The sequence below is a fragment of the Kogia breviceps genome, chromosome 4 (assembly GCF_026419965.1).
Source record: "Kogia breviceps isolate mKogBre1 chromosome 4, mKogBre1 haplotype 1, whole genome shotgun sequence".
Classification (NCBI taxonomy): Eukaryota; Metazoa; Chordata; class Mammalia; order Artiodactyla; family Physeteridae; genus Kogia; species Kogia breviceps.
The window spans coordinates 109,445,823-109,466,664 of NC_081313.1; the positions used below are offsets into that span (position 1 = coordinate 109,445,823).

The 20,842-nt window shown below is 45.9% G+C and overlaps 1 protein-coding gene across 10 annotated transcripts in view; it reads right to left on the minus strand.

Annotated features, from left to right (window-relative positions):
* ACSL6 (acyl-CoA synthetase long chain family member 6) overlaps positions 1-20,842 on the minus strand; it is a 64,617-nt gene that overhangs the window by 12,713 nt on the left and 31,062 nt on the right. For 9 of the 10 annotated variants that reach the window (XM_067031550.1, XM_067031546.1, XM_067031553.1 and 6 more), the window contains 8 exons: positions 11,219-11,292; positions 9,576-9,653; positions 7,989-8,123; positions 7,455-7,589; positions 6,281-6,376; positions 5,045-5,117; positions 3,095-3,183; positions 2,248-2,364 (listed from right to left, as the gene is read on the minus strand). In XM_067031550.1, coding sequence (XP_066887651.1) covers positions 2,248-2,364; positions 3,095-3,183; positions 5,045-5,117; positions 6,281-6,376; positions 7,455-7,589; positions 7,989-8,123; positions 9,576-9,653; positions 11,219-11,292 — 797 coding nt within the window. Of the gene's footprint in view, positions 1-2,247; positions 2,365-3,094; positions 3,184-5,044; positions 5,118-6,280; positions 6,377-7,454; positions 7,590-7,988; positions 8,124-9,440; positions 9,519-9,575; positions 9,654-11,218; positions 11,293-20,842 lie in introns of all 10 variants that reach the window. The other variant, XM_059061817.1, reaches the window with a different exon arrangement.

Below are 20,842 nucleotides of genomic sequence, written 5' to 3' on the forward strand. Positions count from 1 at the left end.
GTGGCCACTCCTGCATATGTCTGAGCTTCCAGCCAGAGCTCTTCACTGAGTTCCAGACTCAGAACCTCACTATCCTCCAAACACTACAAAAACCAGGCCTTTTTCCCTGCATGATGCAACATGCCCTAAAGGAAGCTCATCCTTCTCCTCCTCAAGCCTGTCCCATTCCCCAAGACCCAAACCTGGAGATGACCTTGCCATTGGCCTTTCCTGGGACTTCCAACAGTCAGGCTCATCTGTACTCACTCATAAATCCTTCTCACAGCCACCTCCTCCTCCATCAAAACCATTTCCTTACTGAACGTGTGCACACACTCTGGCACCTGCTCTATCTGTTCAATCATCAGAACCAGAGTAGTCTCACCAGAAGAGAAAAACAAGCAGGCCTTGTTTTGCTCAAAATTCAGGCTGGACATCAGGGCCTTTCCCTACACTGGCTTCTTTGGTCCTCGTGGCACCCCATGAGCTGGGTGTCATCACCTCCATTTCATAAATGGTGAAGGTGAGGATTAGAGAGGTCAGTTAACTCCTCCAAGGCCACACAGCTAGGAGGTGGGAGAACAGAACCAGGACTTAAATCAGGTCTTTCTGGAACAGAAACTTAGACCTTTTCCTTGATCTATCTAATACTATTTCAAAATAGTAATAATTTAAAAAACTGACTCCCACAGACTGCCTGACTACTGCCTTGGGCTCTGAGTTCAGGCATAGCACTAGGTGCTTCACATGAATCAATTTACTTGCTTCTCACAACACCCTGCAAGGTGGGTGGTTTCATCCAAGTTACAGAGCATCAGTGGCAGATCCAGAATTTTGTGGGACTTCAAGTTTTTTCCAGTTTTGAGACCCCCACCTTTAAGAAAAATAATATAAAATGAAGTGCAGAGCCTTGAAAGGGGCCTATGCAAGTGAAGGCTGAAGCCTAGGCTTCGTTAGCTGATGGGACAATCTACCCTCTGCCAGTGTCCAGGGCCCTGCTGCTTCTCCAGGCTCCCTCCTCCATGCCTGCGGGCCCTCAGTTAGAATTCCTTGTCTCACACATCTAGTATCTCTCTACTTAGCACATGCTATTACTCCTGCCCTGACTGTCCTTCCCACTCTCCCCTCTCCTCTTGGAACAGGACTTAAATCCTGAGACTCAGAGCCAGTAGGCGCTTGTCCTTCTCCCCTAGGTGAGCATGGCCCCCATCTCATGCCCATCACACTGGGTTGGTAACTGTCTAAAAATGTGTCTCTCCCCTAAGCATAGTCCCTGGCCCAGGGATACATCCATGTCTGCTGCAAGTGTGAGGGTTTCTCAAAGTGAAACGTGCAGTTCCAAGCAGGAGCAAATCAGCTCACCAGCCCAGAAGCCCCTGGAGGGCTCAACATCATTCACCTGTCCAATAAATTCAACATCTCAGAACTCCACCCAAAATCTTAGCAATTTCCCAGAGACACACGAAAGGTTTCCTGGGGTGGGTTGCTGGAGAGGAGGCTCTCAGCTTCAGTGACATAGTTTTTTTCTGGTCATAGTTTCCATCTAAGCATCTCCTGTGTGCCAGGTATTGTGCTAAGGGCTTTACAGGTATAATCTCATTTGTTCCTTACAACAACGACCATAGAGGTAAGCAATGTTATTACCTCCATTTTACAAATGACAGAGTGAGGCACCATTACTGGTTTTGGCTAAAAGTTGGGGGCCACCGCTGAAGAATGCCACGTAGCCTTACTTTCTTATTCTATAACTGAGTCAATACAGAGCCCCAGAGAGGGATGAAGCTTTGCTCAAGGTCACAAGAGCAGCTGCTAGCAGAGACAAAGGAACGCCAGCATCCTCCTGCCCAGCTCCAAGCTCTTCACACTGCTTCACACTGCTCAGTGCCACCTCTCAGCTGGCGGCCAGTGTCCATGGGCTCCCAGGCCCTGCCTTTCTCAGATCTCCCAGAGTTACAAGCCCCATGTTCCTTGTACTTCACCCATCGGATTCCAGAACACTGTCAGATCTCTTCCTGGAAACCTCTTAAGGGTAGGGGCTAGGCCTCGAACTCCAGTTCTACGCTCCCAAAAGATTCCTGTCACCTTCATCAGGAGGATGCAGGAGGAGGCTCTGGGGGCGAGGTAAGGAAGAGCCTCCCATTTCCCAGAGGTATTCTGGAATGATTACTTGTCAGGGTGGATATAAAGACTCCTGCCTCGGAGTGAATCAAATTATACACACCCCCACCACCACCATGTGTGAAGGCCCATGGTTCCAAACATACATACTGGCAGCCACTTCCCAATGTCTCCAGTGTGAAGCCAGCCGTCATCGTCCAGGGCCTCCTTTGTCCTCTCCGGATCTTTCAAGTAACCTTTGAACACATTTGGTCCTCTCACACATATCTGTAGGGACAAACACCCGGTTTCTCTCAGCCCACAGCATAAGGAATCCTGATATGAGGCTGTCACGAGGCATGTGTAGAAAAATGTACACTATCCCTCAGGAAATCCGCTGTGGAAACTACAGTGATGGAAACAGAGGACAGGAATAGTCGCCAGCGTTCTCAACTGTCTCCTGCCTACTCTCAAGCAGTGTCCTCTCCAACTACCTCTCTGCCGTCCCTTCTTCCTCAGGAACACTGCGGCTTTCAGTATGCACTGCTTTGTGACACTGGATGGGGTCTCATCAGATACTGAAAGCTGGCTGATTCTACCAGAGATGCTTGAGCCCCCTGCTTCATGACCAGGCACTCAGCTTTCCTATCTACTCCCATGGAGTGAACAAGCACAGGCCAGCTCTATCTACTCCATGTGGCCTATTTGCAAATGGTTACGTTTCTGCCTGCACAGATACACAGCAACAAGCCATGCCAGTTAAGAAAAAAATGGATTTTTTAAAACAGTCTGCGAATCCCAAATCTTGTTTTGGACCAGCCCACTCCCAGCCTTGAGGGTTGGTTACTTCATAAACAGGAGAGAAAATGCTCAATTCATTTGAGTCAAATTAATCAATAATATAAAGTGACTTTACACATAGGGTGAAAGGAAAACAATTCCATTTCCATTTTTGTTTTCTTTTACTTGCTACATGTAGAGCATCCACAAACATGAATGGCTAAACGCTCAAGTTTACCTCTCCTTCTCCTTTGCTGGTCCAATAGTTCAGTTCCTCGACATCCACGAGCTTGATATGATTGCAGGGCAGAGGTGCTCCTACGTGTCCTAGAACACCAGAACAATGTGCATTTGTCAGTGTTCAGATCAATTTCAGCACTGAAGATGCTCCACGCCATGTGAAACCCCTCAAGTGGTCAAAGTGGGGAATCGTGGATGGAAAGCAATACACCTCTAGATGGGCATTTGTCACAAGCAAGCACTGATGATAAAACAAAGTTCTGGAGAAAGGAGAGGCCAACCTCTGCTGGGCCTTTGTTTTACATCTGATTCTTAAACAGCCGGCCAGGCTTACACGGCCAAGAGTCAACCTGTACAGGGTCTCTGGGGAGGCTCATACCCACACCAACCACATAGTCAGGATTTTTTATATTAAAACACTTTCCCCATCATCAGATCATATGTTTTGGTTTGGGGAATCATAAAATATAGTCATTATTGCTTTTTCTTCCAGTCACCAGACTGTTGAAATGGAAAACAAGGATGAGGCAACTCGCCCCCACCGCCCACCTAAATAAGACTTCAAATTTTCTTGGTCTTATATACTCCAACCACAAAACTACATCTAAGTCATTTTCTAGTATTTGTGGTTGTTACACAACTCACTGGCAAGGCAGAGGATTTTTAAGCAGGTGCTGGCCAAGGTCCTGAAATAAAGTGAGCCACGTAAACAAAAAGCAGGCTGTGACACTTGCGTTTCTCTTTTAAATGAGAGACCGCCAAATCTTTTACAATATTGTACAAAGATACCGATCCTCTCGTACTCAATAACCTTTGCAAGTTTTTATGGTAAGGATGCGTAAAAAAAGGTAAAACCTCAAAAGCCTCACATAGGAAAATGTATGACATCATAAGAGGGAAGAAAGTGTCCAAAGGAAGGGTATACATGTAAATGATCAGTAAATATGATCGCAGTAACAAGAAAAAAGTTAATGAGCCAGGACCTCAGAAAACGGTCCGTGTAGTAAAGTTGCCAGTGGTAGGGAGATCAAAAACTTCACATACAAGATAGGCTTTATTCAGCTAGAGTTTAAGGAGATAAAACTTCTGTAACTGACTTCACCAAATGTGATTTCAATTTAGAATCCACCTATCATGTTTCTGCTGACTACCTCAAGGTGCTCTGAAAATAGTATTGCACTACTAAGCATATTTCTTTTCTGTGCACATCATCCCAAGTTTTCTAGTTTGTAGCTGAGCAAACTTAAGCGTGAAGGGTGGCTCCAGACTCACAGAGGAAGTTGGTATCCTGAAGAATTCTTTTGCTGAATGTTTTTCGGATGATTGTATTTGGTCTAAATTTAGTGACAGCCAATACATGGGCTACCTACTGCTTCCTCCTTGCCCTGAAAGATAGGTCCCTTCAGAATGAGGGTGTGGATAGCAGTTGCTCCTTTCTGAGGTTACCACTGCCTTTCAGATGTTGCTATCACAGGAGACCATAGTTTCAAAGAGCCTGTGAAATGGCTCTTCAAGAAACAGCACACTGGCTGCTATAAACTTGCCTCTCCTTCCTAAATCATATCCAATTCACAGCCTGTTTCCTTCATTCTGAAATGACTCTAAGCAAGACTGTGTGATATTTAGAAACTATAAAATCCAATATATTGATATCATAGGCATTTTTCTACCTGGAGCTGTATTTTGTGATCTTTTACTTTTTTTTTTAACATGACTTCTATTTATTTATAAAGAAATAGGAAAATACAAAATATAGTAGGAAATACAAAAATATGTAACAAAAAAAAAAAAAACAGATCCATAATGCCACAACACAGACAAAACCACCATCATTGTTTTTCTTCTGTTTCTTCCACTGATTCCTATGTGCCCATGTAAATATACTTTCCATGAGAAAGTTTTAGAGCCTGCTGTTCTAACTCATTCCCACATCTCCAGCCAATCCTACCTGATGTCCAGTCCCCGGGTGTAGTGAAGGTACATCCAGCTGTGCACTCAGTTTGGCCATAACCTTCATAAACCTTCAAGCAAAACACAGAAACCATACTGTAGGTGCACACCCGCCTGCAGATAGCTGGTTGCCCTTTTCAGCCAGCTAACCTCTCACGGAGCATCTGGCTGCTCCATGCTGGGGACGGTGGGCGGGGAGGTGCTCTGGAAGTAGGTACCTTCAGGAGAAACTGAACACAGACAACAGGTGTAGCTACTCTGCTTGGAAGAAATGTTATTTTTAACCACAGACACTTAGTAGATAAGGTTATGTGGTTTGGGATAAAGACTTCTAACCTATTTTCAACCACTGACTCTATTTCTAATTTGAATAATATGTATTAAAGACAAACATTTTAAAATCCAATAAAGGTTCTGTCTCTGTAAGATACTCCCCTTCAGAGCCCCATGTGCTTGCATGAATAGACCATGTGGGAGAGCTGCCTTTAGGAGCAGTCAGCTCATGTTGGTGTAGAACAGGAGGTCAGTGTAAGAAGCCCATGGCTTCTTTTTTCCTTCCTTTTTTTTCTTTTTCTTTTTTTTTTTTTTTGGCGGCTTGCAGGATCTTAGTTCCCCAACCAGGGATTGAGCCCACGGCAGTGAAAGCACGAACCACTGGATTGCCAGGGAATTCCCAAGAAGCGCATGGCTTCTAAAGGATAAAATTTTAAGCATGCACATTTATGAAGTAGATGTGCCTACTTTACTTAAAACCCACCAGTCACAACTATGTTACTACAGTTTGCATAAGCAGGAACCTGACAAACATTAATTGAATGGATAAATAAAGGAATGAAATTTTTTAGCAATGACAAAACCTACTGAATCAAATAAAAACACACAAATGAACTTTTATCCCCCTCCCTCGTGCTCTTTCTCTGGGCTGGGAAATAGTCTGCAGGTTGGAGAATGCAGAGATGCTGGTACAGGTGTGGGACAGGTTCTCCAGCACACTGATGATCCATATACAGTTTTCTCCCAGAGTGGATACACACCTGGGCTTTCCACAATGTCACAATGCTATCTTGGCTTTCAGTGACCCTGGGCTTTTTACATCTTCAGAGAAGGGAGCTTTTATCCCACAAAGATCTTGCCCCCAGAATATTTCTCTGTACAGTAGAGGGTATAATGGGTTTCCTGCCCTGCCCTAACACTCACCCCACTGCCCCCAGGGAAGTCCACATAAAGGAAATACCTGGCACCCCAGAGCTGCCCGGAGGAATCCCAGGACCGTTGGTGACGCGGGGGCCGCTCCAGTAACAATCATCCGCACGCACCCACCAAGACTGGCCTGTGGGAAGAGAGAAGAATCTTCCAGAGTCTGTGCTGTGGCAAGTGGAGTGTAGCTCATCTGGGCCTCACCTAACATCAACGTTCAACAGCTGTACCCTACCTGGACCCTAGGGTTAGGATCAGAGAGGCAGCCTGAGGCTATATAACACATGAGCTGAGGAAGCCCTCTTCTCCTTCCAAATGAATCAGCCCAATCAGCTTTGCAATCGAACCCACAATATGGCCAACTCTTTTATGTATTTTGAGATAAGGGCCATTAATCTGTGTGGCATTCTATAATTTTGATTCTCCCTTTCTTAAAATACACAGCTGTTCCCTCACTCTCTCATCATTTGCAAGCATCCAAAACAATTACTGAGGACAATTTCTTCCCACTTCCACCTTAATGGCATGGCCTTTTTTCATTTCTAAATCAATGCCATGAGCTATTTACTGTGCACTGCAGAGGTCAAAGAATTTTTTAAACACTTTGTTTCTGTAAGTTGAGCCAAGAGATTTTAAATATTAATTTTCCTAGTTAAAAATAGAGTAGTAAGGAAAAATGAGTACTGGTACAAATTAACTATAAATTCTTTGAGTAATGCAGAGCTTTAAAACTTTAGTGAGGAGACAGGAATGAGTAATTCATAAACAGCTTGGTTTAGGAGAGGCTGAAGAGATGGGAAACACGGAGGGAAAGGAAGATTCTTGGTCATCTGGCTAGAACCTTGTACTACTAGAAAGCCACTGTGGCCAAGGCTACAGGGAGGGGCAAGAAAATCTTCAAGCCCCAAGAGCTCCTTGGTGAACCTGACTACCCAAGGGCAAAAAAAAGCTGCCCTACTCCCTATAGAGGTCAACGAACTTACTTTCCAGGAGTCCTTCTTGCTGGTTGCCTTTGGCAAATATAACACATCTCCAATGAACAAAAATGGGTCCTTTAAAATTTCAGTGATAGCTTAAGCTTTGATTTCATTAGCAAAAAGTTACTATTTCATAAGATTACACATCATTGGGATGAACTTCTCTAATTCTTCTGTAAGGTCACCCATTGGACACTTGGGTGCCACTCTATCATCACTTGTTCATTTTCTTACCTGAATCTTATGAAAGAAGAGTTCATCCCAGATACTATCATTCCTGATGATTCCGCTCCGGACCTCAGCCTGTTTACGCTTTGCTGCAAATTCCAGGAGCCAGCGCTTTAATGATGTGTCTGCCTGGCTGAAGATCTGAGGAACAGAAGTTGGAAACAGCTGTAAAGACTGCAGGTCCCGCCTCTAGACACACCCCCAGGAAGAAGGCCTAGATTGGCCAGCAGAGAAGCCACACTCTACTGTCCCTGCAGGAGGTCACTGAATGTGTGACATCCAGCTAAAGGTTAATGCTACCAAGGCCCGGGCACGTTGTTGGGAAAGAAGCCCTTCCCCCGAAATCTCCCAACCAGGGTTTTGGAGAATAGGAAGAAAACAGGAGAAGGAGGGGGTGAGAGTCAGGGAATACAAGAGAAGAGGCAACTTCCAGGACCTGGGGCTGGTGGTGTAGAAAGCCTGCCTGGGGCTTCCAGCCTCTGTCCAAACAAGCAGATATGCAGCTGCTCAGCCTGGCCAGAGACTCCCCGTGGGGCTCACCTTGTCGTACATGCGGTTCAGTAGTCGTGGGACCACAGGGAAGATGGTGGGACACAGAGCCTTCATGTCATCTGAGAGGAGGCGGATGTCTCCCTGGAAGAAGCCGACGCGCCCTCCGTGGCAGTAGACGACAGACTGGAAGAAGTGGACAGGAAGGGAGGAGTCCCTCAGGGTGGTCACTCCTGGTTGTAATCCAGAGCTGTCCAAAGCTCTGCCCCACATGGAGGGCGCCTGTGACCCCTCTCCCAGCTCTGGCTGCTGCCTTGGGCCACTGAAGGAAGCCATTAGAGGTGACACCCCCACACACACACACCCTTCCCCACCAAATCCCACTCAGACATGGAGAGAAGAAGCAGGAGACAGGGTAGAATCTTGAGCCTTTGGGAGATGCCAGAGCAGCCAGTCTCACTGGTGCCTGCCCCTTCATGCTTACTCCCAAAGCCTGGACAGGGGCCTCCCTGGGGACTCAGTCTCTGAGCTGTACAACACCCTATCGGTGTGTCCGCTCCAGGTCTCAGAGCGCCTGTGGTCTTCCCCAGGGATATCTCGGCAACTCTGGAAGGGTATGCAGTGCCCACAAGTACTGGAGGTGCTGCTAATGTTGGCAGTAGGAGGCCAAGGCAGAGCCTGGCTGGTTGTTAATGGGACTAAGAATAGGCCAGGGGCTCCCTTCTGTCATGCTCAGAGCAATTCTATACGGGAAACAGAATTTCTAATCTCTGTTTTACAGATGAGGAACGCAAAGGTCACAGAAGTAAAGAAAGGGATTTGCCTAGAGTCCCAAAACTAGTTCACGGTAATTGCTGGCATTCGAATGCAGGTCTGGAAAGCTTGAAAGCACGCCCTAGTATACCAGACCTCCCCCAAGGCAAAATGGGAGAGGCTTAGGAGATAGTTTATGCACAGGCTGGTCCCTTAAGTGACACAAACGGATAATTCTTTACCCCCACAACCTCAGGAGGACTCCTCCATTCTCTCTGTGTCCCCACAGGCCTGTCCCAGGTCCAACCATAACACCAGTCCCATCCACAGCCTGAGGGGCCATGATAGTTTGACTCCCCTTTCAACTTCACTGTCTTGTTTTTTTAGGAGTTTAGTGAGTGATGAAAGTTACAGAATATAGGTTTTTGGGCCATAAATGGAGGCATACTGTACAGAGCTTGAATGGTAAAGCACTTCTGCAGAGCTGCAATGCTCTCTGAGCAGCTGGGGCCTTTCTCAGCCAAGGTGCGTCCACAGGTAAGACAAGCAGGCCTGGGTCCTCCCTGGAGCAGTGCTCACAGGAGGGACAGATCAGGGGGTCCAAGTTCCTCTGACCCCTCTGACCCCTGTGGCACCTTCTGAGGACAGGCCAGTTTAGTTCTACTTCATGCTGCCAGTGACAAGTGTGACACCCTGCTAGGGTTCTGGGTTCTGGGCTCAGACTGTGCCTCCCTGAAGCCAGGGCCTTACCTGCACCATTCGCTCAAACATGTGTGCTAAAGGCAAATAGGAAATGTGCACATCCGCACAAGTGGGAGCCCACTGACTCTGTAAGAAAACAGAAGGAGCCCAGGCAAGGCCCGGTCAGTCAGGCGGGCGTCTTACCTGGATGACTCTCTCAAACATGTGAGCCAGAGGCAGGAAGGAGATGAGCACATCGTCCTGTCTCGGAAAGATCACTTTCTGCAGGTGCCGGGCATGGGAGACAGAAAGGAAAGAAACACTGACAGGAAGACGACAAGAGAGTCATAAAACAATAAAGAGAAAATGACCTGGAGGGGCAAACATGAAGAGGGGAAGGGCAGTGGGGAAGGGGGGACAGAGAGAGAGAGGTGAGATGACAGCGAGAGAAAAGTGAGAGAGAGAGAGGAAGATGGGAGGCACAGAAAGAAAAGAGAGACAGAGAGACAGGGCAGTGTAGGAAGCGGATTGTTAGGTAGAAGCGCCAGTGGGTCTAGGTTATCTGCAGAAGCAAAGAGCCAACTGAAGCACACATAAACCAGCAGAGCTCTGCAGGGAAGTCTCCTCTGGGAGGGCCTGCACCTCGTTCAGTCTTCGCGCCAGACCGGCATGCCTCTCCCTCCCCACTGCTGCAGAATCTGCCTCAGGCCCCCCTTCACCAGCTTTCCTGGGCCACCCAGACAGCGATTCAGAGGGTCTCAGCCTGTTGGCACTTTCTGGTCCTCCTTCGAGAGAAAGGGCCCAAGAGAACCCTAGGTCTATGCCTACTGGGGCTGGGGTACGTGCCCCGGACAGAGGCGTGGTGGGTGGAACCAGGCCTCATAAGCTATACAGCCTGGGAACATGGCCTTAAAGAGGATGGCTAAGAGGGACCCCACTCTCCAGGATGGGTCTGACCTCAGGGACAGGGGCTGCCCTGGCCAGGGGGCCCCTTTCAGGGGTGAGCTCTCCTTGGCTGACTTCCCAGCTCTATGCCCTTTTACAGAGGTCTTCAGTCTCCTGGGCTGGCTTTTGAACGAGTTTGGACAAGCCCAGGGAACCTTGCTCATGGCTCCTGGTCTGGGCTCAGCTACCAACAGTGTCTCACAGTTTTCCACCAAAATATATAACAAATGGGCATATGCTCTATAATGCCATCTGGCATAAATATAGACAGCGATTTTCTCCACAGTAGAGAAAAAGTTTAATTTATAGGAAAAAGTACATTCCTTTCTCCTTAAGGAAAGTGTAGGACATTCAGATACTCACCACTTGTGGAAAAAAGTCCTTCTTTCTTAGCCGGTTAAAAAGTGCTAACATGCTTTTGTCAGGCCAAGTTATCAAGCTTTTTTGATTTTAGATTTACCTTTTTTAAGTACAGCTTTATAAATTAACAGTTGCCATTGTTTCTCAGACTCTAGTAGTCCTTAAACACAAAATGACTGAATTAAACCCTGACCTACTTGGAAAAACAAATTATTAAGGATTACTTTTAAATAAAGGTATACATAAAATCACAGGTATCTTAACTTTTGAAGTTAAAAATGAAAAACAGGTTTCCACGTTTTTCTTTTTGGGATCTGAGCACTCTCAGAAATCAACTGAATATTTACCAGGTATGGATCATTTCAGTGTTTGGGGTTAAAAGTATCTGTGACAGTGAGGTTGCTCTAATGAGAACAGAAACTCCTGCCTGTGAAAGGCAGCCCAGATTGTACCAGGGAAAAAAAAAAAGAAAACCCCAAAAACCTCTGAGGCTTGAGGGTGTCCTTGAGAGACACCTGCATTGGTGAGTCTACTTTATTCACCTCTGTCACTTTCAGAAAGCCCGAGAAATCAGCCACCACGTTCCCATGGGTGAGCATCGCACCTTTTGGGTTCCCTGAAAGGAGAGAGCAAGAAGGAGAATTAGTGGGAAGCTCAAGGGCCACTCCTTGAGAACAGCACCAGAGTCACCAGTCCCAGACACCCAGAGCTGTCCACGCAAACCTCTGGCCTTCGTCCACAGCTGCCTTCAGAGTCCCAGGCAGATGAATGCTGTGTCAGGGACCTTCATTCTGTAGACACTTGAAGCCTATCATGAGGCTCCGAGGTGCTTGAGACCAGAAGGCAGGTGACACAGCTTGGAGTCACCTCAAGCGCCTCAAGGAGTGCCTCAGAACTGATGGGTTGGCCTGCACCTTCCCTTCTGCCTTCCTCAAGGAGCACAGGCTCTTGGCCTCCAGTCTCCTTATACATATACCCAGTAAACTATGCCACTCTCTGGGCCTGAGCAGTTCTAGTGTCCAGAATCCAGCAGTCAGCTGTGCTGGCAGAGGACTTTATTGCTGCATCCAGCACCTGGAAAGGCCCCAGCTCAGGCCAGGCTGGAGGTCCAGACTGCTGGGGCAGCCCTCCTGCCTGCTCACTGGCAGAGATGGGACATGGATATTCTTGCTTTGTCTTGACACAACCTTTCGCTGCTGCTCATGAGGAAGCCCGGGGCTGCTAGGATGGCTCAGAGGACAGAGACCAGGTGGGGACAGAAGGCACAGCAGGCTGTGGAGGGAGGCTGTTGGACACCATTTCATGTCAACATGGATACAACACGGCCACTGCTGCTGGACAGATCTGAGGAGGCTCAAATCCTGGCCTTGCCCCTCCTTGCCAGTGTAACACTGGCAAGTCGTTTTTCCTCTATCAGTTGCCTAACCTATAAAATAGGGACAATGACACCCATCTCATAGGGCTCTATAAGGTCTAAGGACACAGCCATGTACAAAAGACATTAAATTAGAAGTTTCCACTGAGGAGAAGATACAACAGCTGTGAAACTCCAAAAGTGAGGGGCCAGACCATGTGCAGAATTTACACAAGAAATATCAAATAAACCAAGATGCTAACTTTGCAACCCTCGCCCAGAAAGAGGTTTAAAAAAGGGCTGAGTTGAGGTTAAGAGAGCATTATAGTAAATGCCACTGAATTTTTCACTTTAAAATGGTTAATTTTATGCCATGTGAATTTCACCTTCATAAGAAAGGGGTGGGGGTGGGGGAGAGAGAATATGAATGAATGAGGAAGAATTTGTGAGAAGGATTTCTTCAGAGACAGAGCTATGCTGAGTGCTATAGCCGATCAAAAGGGGAGAAATGGGGCTTCCCTGGTGGCGCAGTGGTTGAGAGTCCACCTGCTGATGCAGGGGACAGGGGTTCGTGCCCCTGTCCGGGAGTATCCCACACGCCAGAGTGGCTGGGCCCGTGAGCCATGGCCGCTGAGCCTGCACGTCTGGAGCCTGTGCTCCGCAACGGGAGAGGCCACAACAGTGAGAGGTCCGAGTACTGCAAAAAAATTTTTTAAAAAGGGGGAGAAATGAGGGGTCCTCTCTGCCATCTCCAATCTGAAACCCAAGCTAACTCAGCCTCTAATGAGATTGTTTCAAAAGCCCAATCATGTTCCCTACAGCTTGGGCTGGGGGATTGTGTGGGGGGGTGTCCCAAAAATAAAGGTGAAGAAGGCCTTGGCTGCAAAAAAAACCAATAAATCCCAGAAACTGGATATGGAGTCTGCAGAAGGAACAATAGGTGGTGGTGGGAATGGTGTGTTTAAAAGGAATCTTGAAGGAAACAATAGCAAAGATCAATAAAACTAAATGCTGGTTCTTTGAGAAGATAAACAAAATTGATAAACCATTAGCCAGACTCACCAAGAAAAAAAGGGAGAAGACTCAAATCAATAGAATTAGAAATGAAAAAGGAGAAGTAACAATTGCCACTACAAAAATACAAAGGATCAGGAGAGATTACTACAAGCAACTATATGACAATAAAATGGACAACCTGGAAGAAATGGACAAATTCTTAGAAAAGCACAACCTTCCAAGACTGAACCAGGAAGAAATAGAAAATACAAACAGAATCAATAGCATGGAAATTGAAACTGTGATTAAAAATCATCCAGGGCTTCCCTGGTGGTGCAGTGGTTGAGAATCCACCTGCCGATGCAGGGGACACGGGTTCATGCCCCGGTCCGGGAAGATCCCACATGCCGCGGAGCGGCTGGGCCCATGAGCCATGGCCAGTGAGCCTGCACGTCCAGAGCCTGTGCTCCGCAACGGGAGAGGCCACAACAGTGAGAGGCCAGCGTAGTGCAAAAAAAAAAACAAACAAACAAACAAAAAAAAACTTCCAAAAAACAAAAGCCCAGGACCAGATGGCCTCATAGGCAAATTCTATCAAACATTTAGAGAAGAGCTAACACCTATCCTTCTTAAACTCTTCCAAAATATAGCAGAGGGAGGAACACTCCCAAACTCATTCTATGAGGCCACCATCACCCTGATACCAAAACCAGACAAAGATGTCACAAAGAGGGGCTTCCCTGGTGGTGCAGTGGTTAAGAATACGCCTGCCAATGCAGGGGACACGGGTTCGAGCCCTGGTCCAGGAAGATTCCACATGCTGTGGAGCAACTAAGCCTGTGCACCACAACTACTGAAGCCTGTGCGCCTAGATCCCGTGCCTCACAGCAAGAGAAGCCACCACAATGAGAAGCCCATGCACTGCAGCAAAGTGTAGCCCCCACTCGCCACACCTAGAAAAAGCCTGCACACGGCAACAAAGACCCAATGCAGCCAAAAATAAAAAATAAATTAGTTAATTTTTTTTTAAATGTCACAAAGAAAAAAACTACAGGCCAGTAACACTGATGAACATAGATGCAAAAATCCTCAACAAAATACTAGCAAATAGAATCCAACAGCACATTAAAAGGATCATACACCATGATCAAGTGGGGTTTATCCCAAGAATGCAAAGATTCTTCAATATATGCAAATCAGTCAATGTGATACACCATATTGACAAACTGAAGAATAAAAACCATATGATCCTCTCAATAGACACAGAAAAAGCTTTCAACAAAATTCAACATCCACCTATGATAAAAACCCTCCAGAAAGTAGGCAAAGAGGTAGGTACCTCAACATAATAAAGGCCATATATGACAAACCCACAGTCAACATAGGCCTCAATGGTGAAAAACTGAAACCATTTCCACTAAGATCAGGAACATGACAAGGGTGCCTACTCTCACCACTATTATTCAACATAGTTTTGGAAGTTTTAGCCACAGCAGTCAGAGAAGAAAAAGAAATAAAAGGAATCCAAATCAGAAAAGAAGTAAAACTGTCACTGTTTGCAGATGACATGATACTATACATAGAGAATCCTAAGGATGCTATCAGAAAACTACTAAAGCTAATCAATGAATGTGGTAAAGTAGCAGGATACAAAATTAATGCACAGAGATGTCTTGCATTCCTCTACACTAACAACAAAAAATCTGAAAGTGAAATTAAGGAACACTCCCATTTACCATTGCAACAAAAAGAATAAAATACCTAGGAATAAACCTACCTAAGGAGAAAAAAGACCTGTATGCAGAAAACTATAAGACACTGAGGAAAGAAATTAAAGGTGATACAAATAGATGGAGAAATATACCATGTTCTTGAATTGGAAGAATCAACACTGTGAAAATGACTATACTACCCAAAGCAATCTACAGATTCAATGCAATCCCTATCAAACTACTAATGGCATTTTTCACAGAACTAGAACAAAGAATTTCACAATTTGTATGGAAACACAAAAGACCCCGAAGAGCCAAAGCAATCTTTTTTTTTTTTTTTTTTTTTTTTTAATCTGGTACGCGGGCCTCTCACTGTTGTGGCCTCTCCCATTGCGGAGCAAGCTCCGGACGCGCAGGCTCAGCGGCCATGGCTCACGGACCCAACCGCTCCGCGGCATGTGGGATCCTCCCGGACCAGGGCACGAACCTGTGTCCCTGCATCGGCAGGCGGACTCTCAACCACTGCGCCACCAGGGAAGCCCCGAGCCAAAGCAATCTTGAGAAAGAAAAACAGAGCTGGAGGAATCAGGCTTCCAGACTTCAGACTATACTGCAAAGCTACAGTAATCAAGACAGTATGGTATTGGCACAAAAACAGAAATATAGCTCAATGGAACAGGATAGAAAGCCCAGAGATAAACCCACACACATATGGTCACCTTATCTTTGATAAAGGAGGCAAGAATATACAGTGGAGAAAAGACAGCCTCTTCAATAAGTGGTGCTGGGAAAACTGGACAGCTACATGTAAAAGAATGAAACTAGAACACGCCCTAACACCATACACAAAAATAAACTCAAAATGGATTAAAGACCTAAATGTACGGCCAGACACTATCAAACTCTTAGAGGAAAACACAGGCAGAACACTCTATGACATAAATCACAGCAAGATCATTTTTGACCCACTTCCCAGAGAAATGGAAATAAAAACAAAAATAAACAAATGGGACCTAATGAAACCTAAAAGCTTTTTCACAGCAAATGACACGATAAACAAGACAAAAAGACAACCCTCAGAATGGGAGAAAATATCTGTAAATGAAGCAACGGACAAAAGATTAATCTCCAAAATTCACAAGCAGCTCACGCAGCTCAATATCAAAAAAGCAAACAACCCAATCCAAAAATGGGCAGAAGACCTAAACAGACATTTTTCTGAAGAAGATATACAGAATGCCGACAAACATATGAAAGAATGCTCATCATCATTAATCATTAGAGAAATGCAAATCAAAACTACAGTGAGATATCATCTCACACAGGTCAGAATGGCCATCATCAAGAAATCTACAAACAATAAATGCTAGAGAGGGTGTGGAGAAAAGGGAACCCTCTTGCACTGTTGGTGGGAACGTAAATTGATACAGCCACTATGGAGAACAGTATGGAGGTTCCTTAAAAAACTACAAATAGCACTACCATATGACCCATCAATCCCACTAGTGGACATATACCCTGAGCAAACCATATTTCAAAAAGAGTCATGTACCACAATGTTCACTGAAGCACTATTTACAGTAACCAGGACATGGAAGCAACCTAAGTGTCCATCAACAGATGAAAGGATAAAGAAGATGTGGCACATATACACAATGGAATATTACTCAGCCATAAAAAGAAACGAAATTGAGTTATTTGGAGTGAGGTGGATAGACCTGGAGTCTGTCATACAGAGTGAAGTAAGTCAGAAGGAGAAAAACAAATACCGTACGCTAACACATATATATGCAATCTAAAAAAAAAAAAAAAAAAAAGGTCATGAAGAACCTAGCAGCAGTACAGGAAAAAAGACACGGACCTACTAGAGAATGGACTTGAGGACACGGGAGGGGGAAGGGTAAGCTGGGACAAAGTGAGAGAGTGGCATGGACATATATACACTACCAAATGTAAAACCGATAGCTAGTGGGAAGCAGCCGCATAGCACAGGAAAATCAGCTCGGTGCTTTGTGACCACCTAGGAGGGTGGGAGGGAGGGAGGTGCACAAGGGAAGAGATATGGGGATATATGTATATGTATAGATGATTCACTTTGTTATAAAGCAAAAACTAACACACCATTGTAAAGCAGTTATACTCCAATAAAGATGTTAAAAAAAAAAAAAGGAATCTTATCTGCAGCCTGGTTTCCTCCCAAAATCAGTGGGGAGCGGTACAGTGTATACCAGAGACAGAAGCTGATGTGAAGTGGGGAGCAGACAACCAAAGGAAGGGCACTGCCTGCCTCAGGAGAAGAACTCCTCAAAGTGTCTATGAAACGGAGATTGAATTGTAAACTTTTGCCCAAAATCATTCTCCCTCCCTACTTCCATCTGGTGGGAGAAGGCAGAAACCTTCATTAGCAAGCTGGAGGAGGAGGAGGAGGATCCCCAGACGGGAAGAGAGGAAGGCATGATCTCATGCCTTCCCCACCAAGCCTGCAGCCAGCCCTGGCAGGGGAGGGAAGTCGCAGTGAAGTGGACAGACCAATTTTTTTTTTTGACAGACTCATATTTTGGATTAACACTTGGAATTCTGAATTAAGATTGTGTTTGTGACTTACAATCCCCATGGGACTCACCTGAAAGGGACCAGATAAGGCATGAGATGCCTAAGTTTTATCCAGGGGCAGACAAAGAGCTATCCCCACCAAGCAAGTTTAAAAGAATAGATGGAGACAAAAATAAAGTTGCTCTCATAATTATACCCCATGAGGCCTTTATGCTCAACCTACTGGTGACCTATTTGTCAGAGATGAGCATCAGCAATGGCACCATCCCTTTCTGACCAAGATGTGTGGTAGGCAGGGTTTTAACATGTGCTCAGGTACCTACACCCATATTGCAAATTGCAGAGGCGATTCTGGGGACACAGAAAGTTACAGGATTAAAAAAATTATATTTTCTAATAGGTATCTATTAAAATATCCTCCTTTTGAAAAGAAGATCCATGCACCATGCACTTTGTTTCACTGCTTGTCCTTCTTTCATCCTAGCATCTTTCCTAAAACCCAGGCCCATGTTAGGAAATGTCCCTGAATTGTCTCCTATGTACAAATCCCACAGAGTCCCTGGACCCACAAACTATTCTGAGAGTATCACCCAGAAATTTTTGCCCGTGGATTCCCAAATTCCGGAATTTTCTAAGGAACACCCCCAAAATACTAAGTATGAAATCAGAACTGTCACAAAATATGGTCCTGTGATATACAGCTTTAGATCTGCTAGGTTGGCTGACTTACACCTAATATAATCTCAGGGGGGATGGTTCGAGAATTTCTAGAGAAACTAGTCTTCATTGATGCAAAATTTCTAAAGCCTCCACTCAGTTCAGGCCAGAACACACACAATGGTAGTAGTTATTCAATTCTGCTTAGTTAGACAAGCCCTTTTCCTCTCCAACATGATGAGAAAAGCTTACACCTTTTAGAAACAAATGTTTTCTTGTGGATATAAATGAAATTCTATAAACTTCTAGTGAGTTCTATAATTTTTAAATATTCCCAGAAATGTTCAAATTATTTCCTCAAGTCATCTCTCGATGTGGTCCCAAAGGATAAAGAAGAGGTGCACATTGACAACAAATCCTGGGAGAAGACTTCAGGGTCTGAGTTGGGAGGTGAGAGATGAGCCTTCAGAAAGGCTCTGCCTACTTCTCTGATTCAGGACAAGAACATACCTCTGGTAGCATTTGTTTTAAACATGATATGGTTATTTTTCCAAGCTGCTCACGTGGAAGAACAGGCTAAGCATTCCTAGCTAGACCTACATGCCATCAAAGTTGCAGAACTGACGTGTCCTCTGGTTCTCTCCTATTCTGATGCAACGTCAGTGAGAGGTGCTGCTACCCAGGCCCTGATGTCTCAGCAGAATGAGACCTATGGTCCATTTCCCAACTTCCACTCATAAACTCGCCATCCTTGCACTTCCTTTTCTCTTCAGCTACCGAAAGAAAAAAACTTCCCTACTTTCAGATTCTGCAAACAGCATTTTGGCTTCAGCCAGTGTTCCTGGGTGGGGCACCCATGGCTGATATGCAGGAGGGCATTTCACTGGATGAAGATCTGCCCTGGATGGATGTTGGTTCTAAGCAGGAGCAGATGTGGGGTGAAGTTGAGCTCAAGGTCTCTCCTGTAGGAGGGGGTGGGAGGGGGGCTGGGAGCAGTGTTGGGTCCTCTGGCTGAGGGCTCCCTGGCTGCTTGTTTCCGCTTTCACACAAAGGTGGGTTATAAAAAACACCAGTGACAGAAATGCTTTGGAAGTTGTATAATGCAGATAGAGTGTTCATCTCCCTGCTAGGGGTTCCCAAATTTTTTTGTGTGTGTGTGGTACGCGGGCCTCTCACTCTTGTGGCCTCTCCCGTTGCGGAGCACAGGCTCCGGACGCGCAGGCTCAGCGGCCATGGCTCACGGGCCCAGCCGCTCCGCGGCATGTGGGATCTTCCCGGACCAGGGCACGAACCCGCGTCCCCTGCGTCGGCAGGCGGACTCTCAACCACTGCGCCAACAGGGAAGCCTCCCAAATCTTTTTTAGGATTGAGTGTTACTTTCATCAATGCCATATCCACCAATTTTTTAAACATCAAACTTGAGGACTAGCAGGAATACATATAATAGCTATCACAGCAGCCAATTACTGAACACCAATGTGGGCACTGTGCTAGGCATTTCATACATGGCAGCTCAGTTATTTCTTGGAACAACCCTATGCTATAGGTATTAGATGTATTCACTTAATATCCAAGGAAACTGAGGCTTGAGAGACGTTAAGAAATTCTCCTGAAGTTGCATAGCAGGAGTGCCACGATGTAGTCTTATGTATGTGATCACATGAGTCTTGAACGGAATGGTGTAAAATGCATAGGTCACGGTAAGCATTTTTCCAGAAAGCCCACCTGAGCAGCCACAGCCGTAGGGCTGATGGGCATTTACATACTCAGCTAAATGACTGGGCTTCCCTGGGCATCCTCAACTGGAACAGAAGAGATGCTCTGGTTCCAGTGGCCTCCACTCCTCCTCAGTCTCCCAGCCCCAGTGCCACCACTAAGAACTTACCCAGCCAGCTCCCTCACGCTGAGCCCCTTTCATATGACTCCAGACACCTGACCCTCCCTGCCCTCTCCTCCCTCTCATCCCTCCCTTCCAAGCTGGACTCCCGTGTCCCTCACCCCAGCCGCTCTCTTGCCGAGTGCTTCAGTGCCCAGGCTTCCTCTGGAACACCCCACTCTAATAACCCCACCAGGCCAATCCAGATGCCCACCTTTTTCACTCCTCTCACAACGTGACCCCTGAGGCTCACAGTCTCCAGCCCAAGAGAGGCGCTCCTCACAGAAACTTTCACACGGCGCCCCCTGAGACTCTGGTCCATTCATGAGGCCTCTCACCCCCAGGCCAAGACCCTGACTCCATCTCCACAGAGGAGGTGCCCCATCCTCCTGGCCTCCCAGCATCCTTTCTTCCTCCCTTCTTCTCCCAGGCAGGCATCTCTTCATGGCACTTGGAAGCCTCCTCTCTCACCCAACCCAAACCAAAGCTTTGGGGGCTTTGCTCCACTGAGCTTCACCTCCCTTTCTCCATCAGTGGCTCTCTCTCAAACTATGAGAAACACTTTCAGGTATTTCGAGGAAAACAACAAAATCCTCACCCTCCCTCAACCCCACAGCCTCCACTGGCTGCCAGTCTTGCTCTCTGTCATCCCTTCACAGATAATCTTTTTTTTTTTTTTAATAAACTCTCTCTTACAGTATAACATACATATGGAAAAGTGCCCAAATAAGTATACAGCTCAACAGATTTTTTTTTCAAAGTGAACTTACCTGGGCAACTAGTACCCAGATCAAGAAACAGAACATCATCAGCATTCCAGGACGCCAATATCCTGGAAGGCAACCATGGTCCTGACTTCTAAAACCAGAGAATCCTTTATCGTGTTTTGTAATTTTATATAAAAGAAATCACACAATATTTTGTGCTTTTTTTCTTTCACTCAACATTAAGGTATATAATTTTCTATTTGTAGATATACCATTCTATTACTGAAGGTGCATTTGAGTTGTTTCCAGAC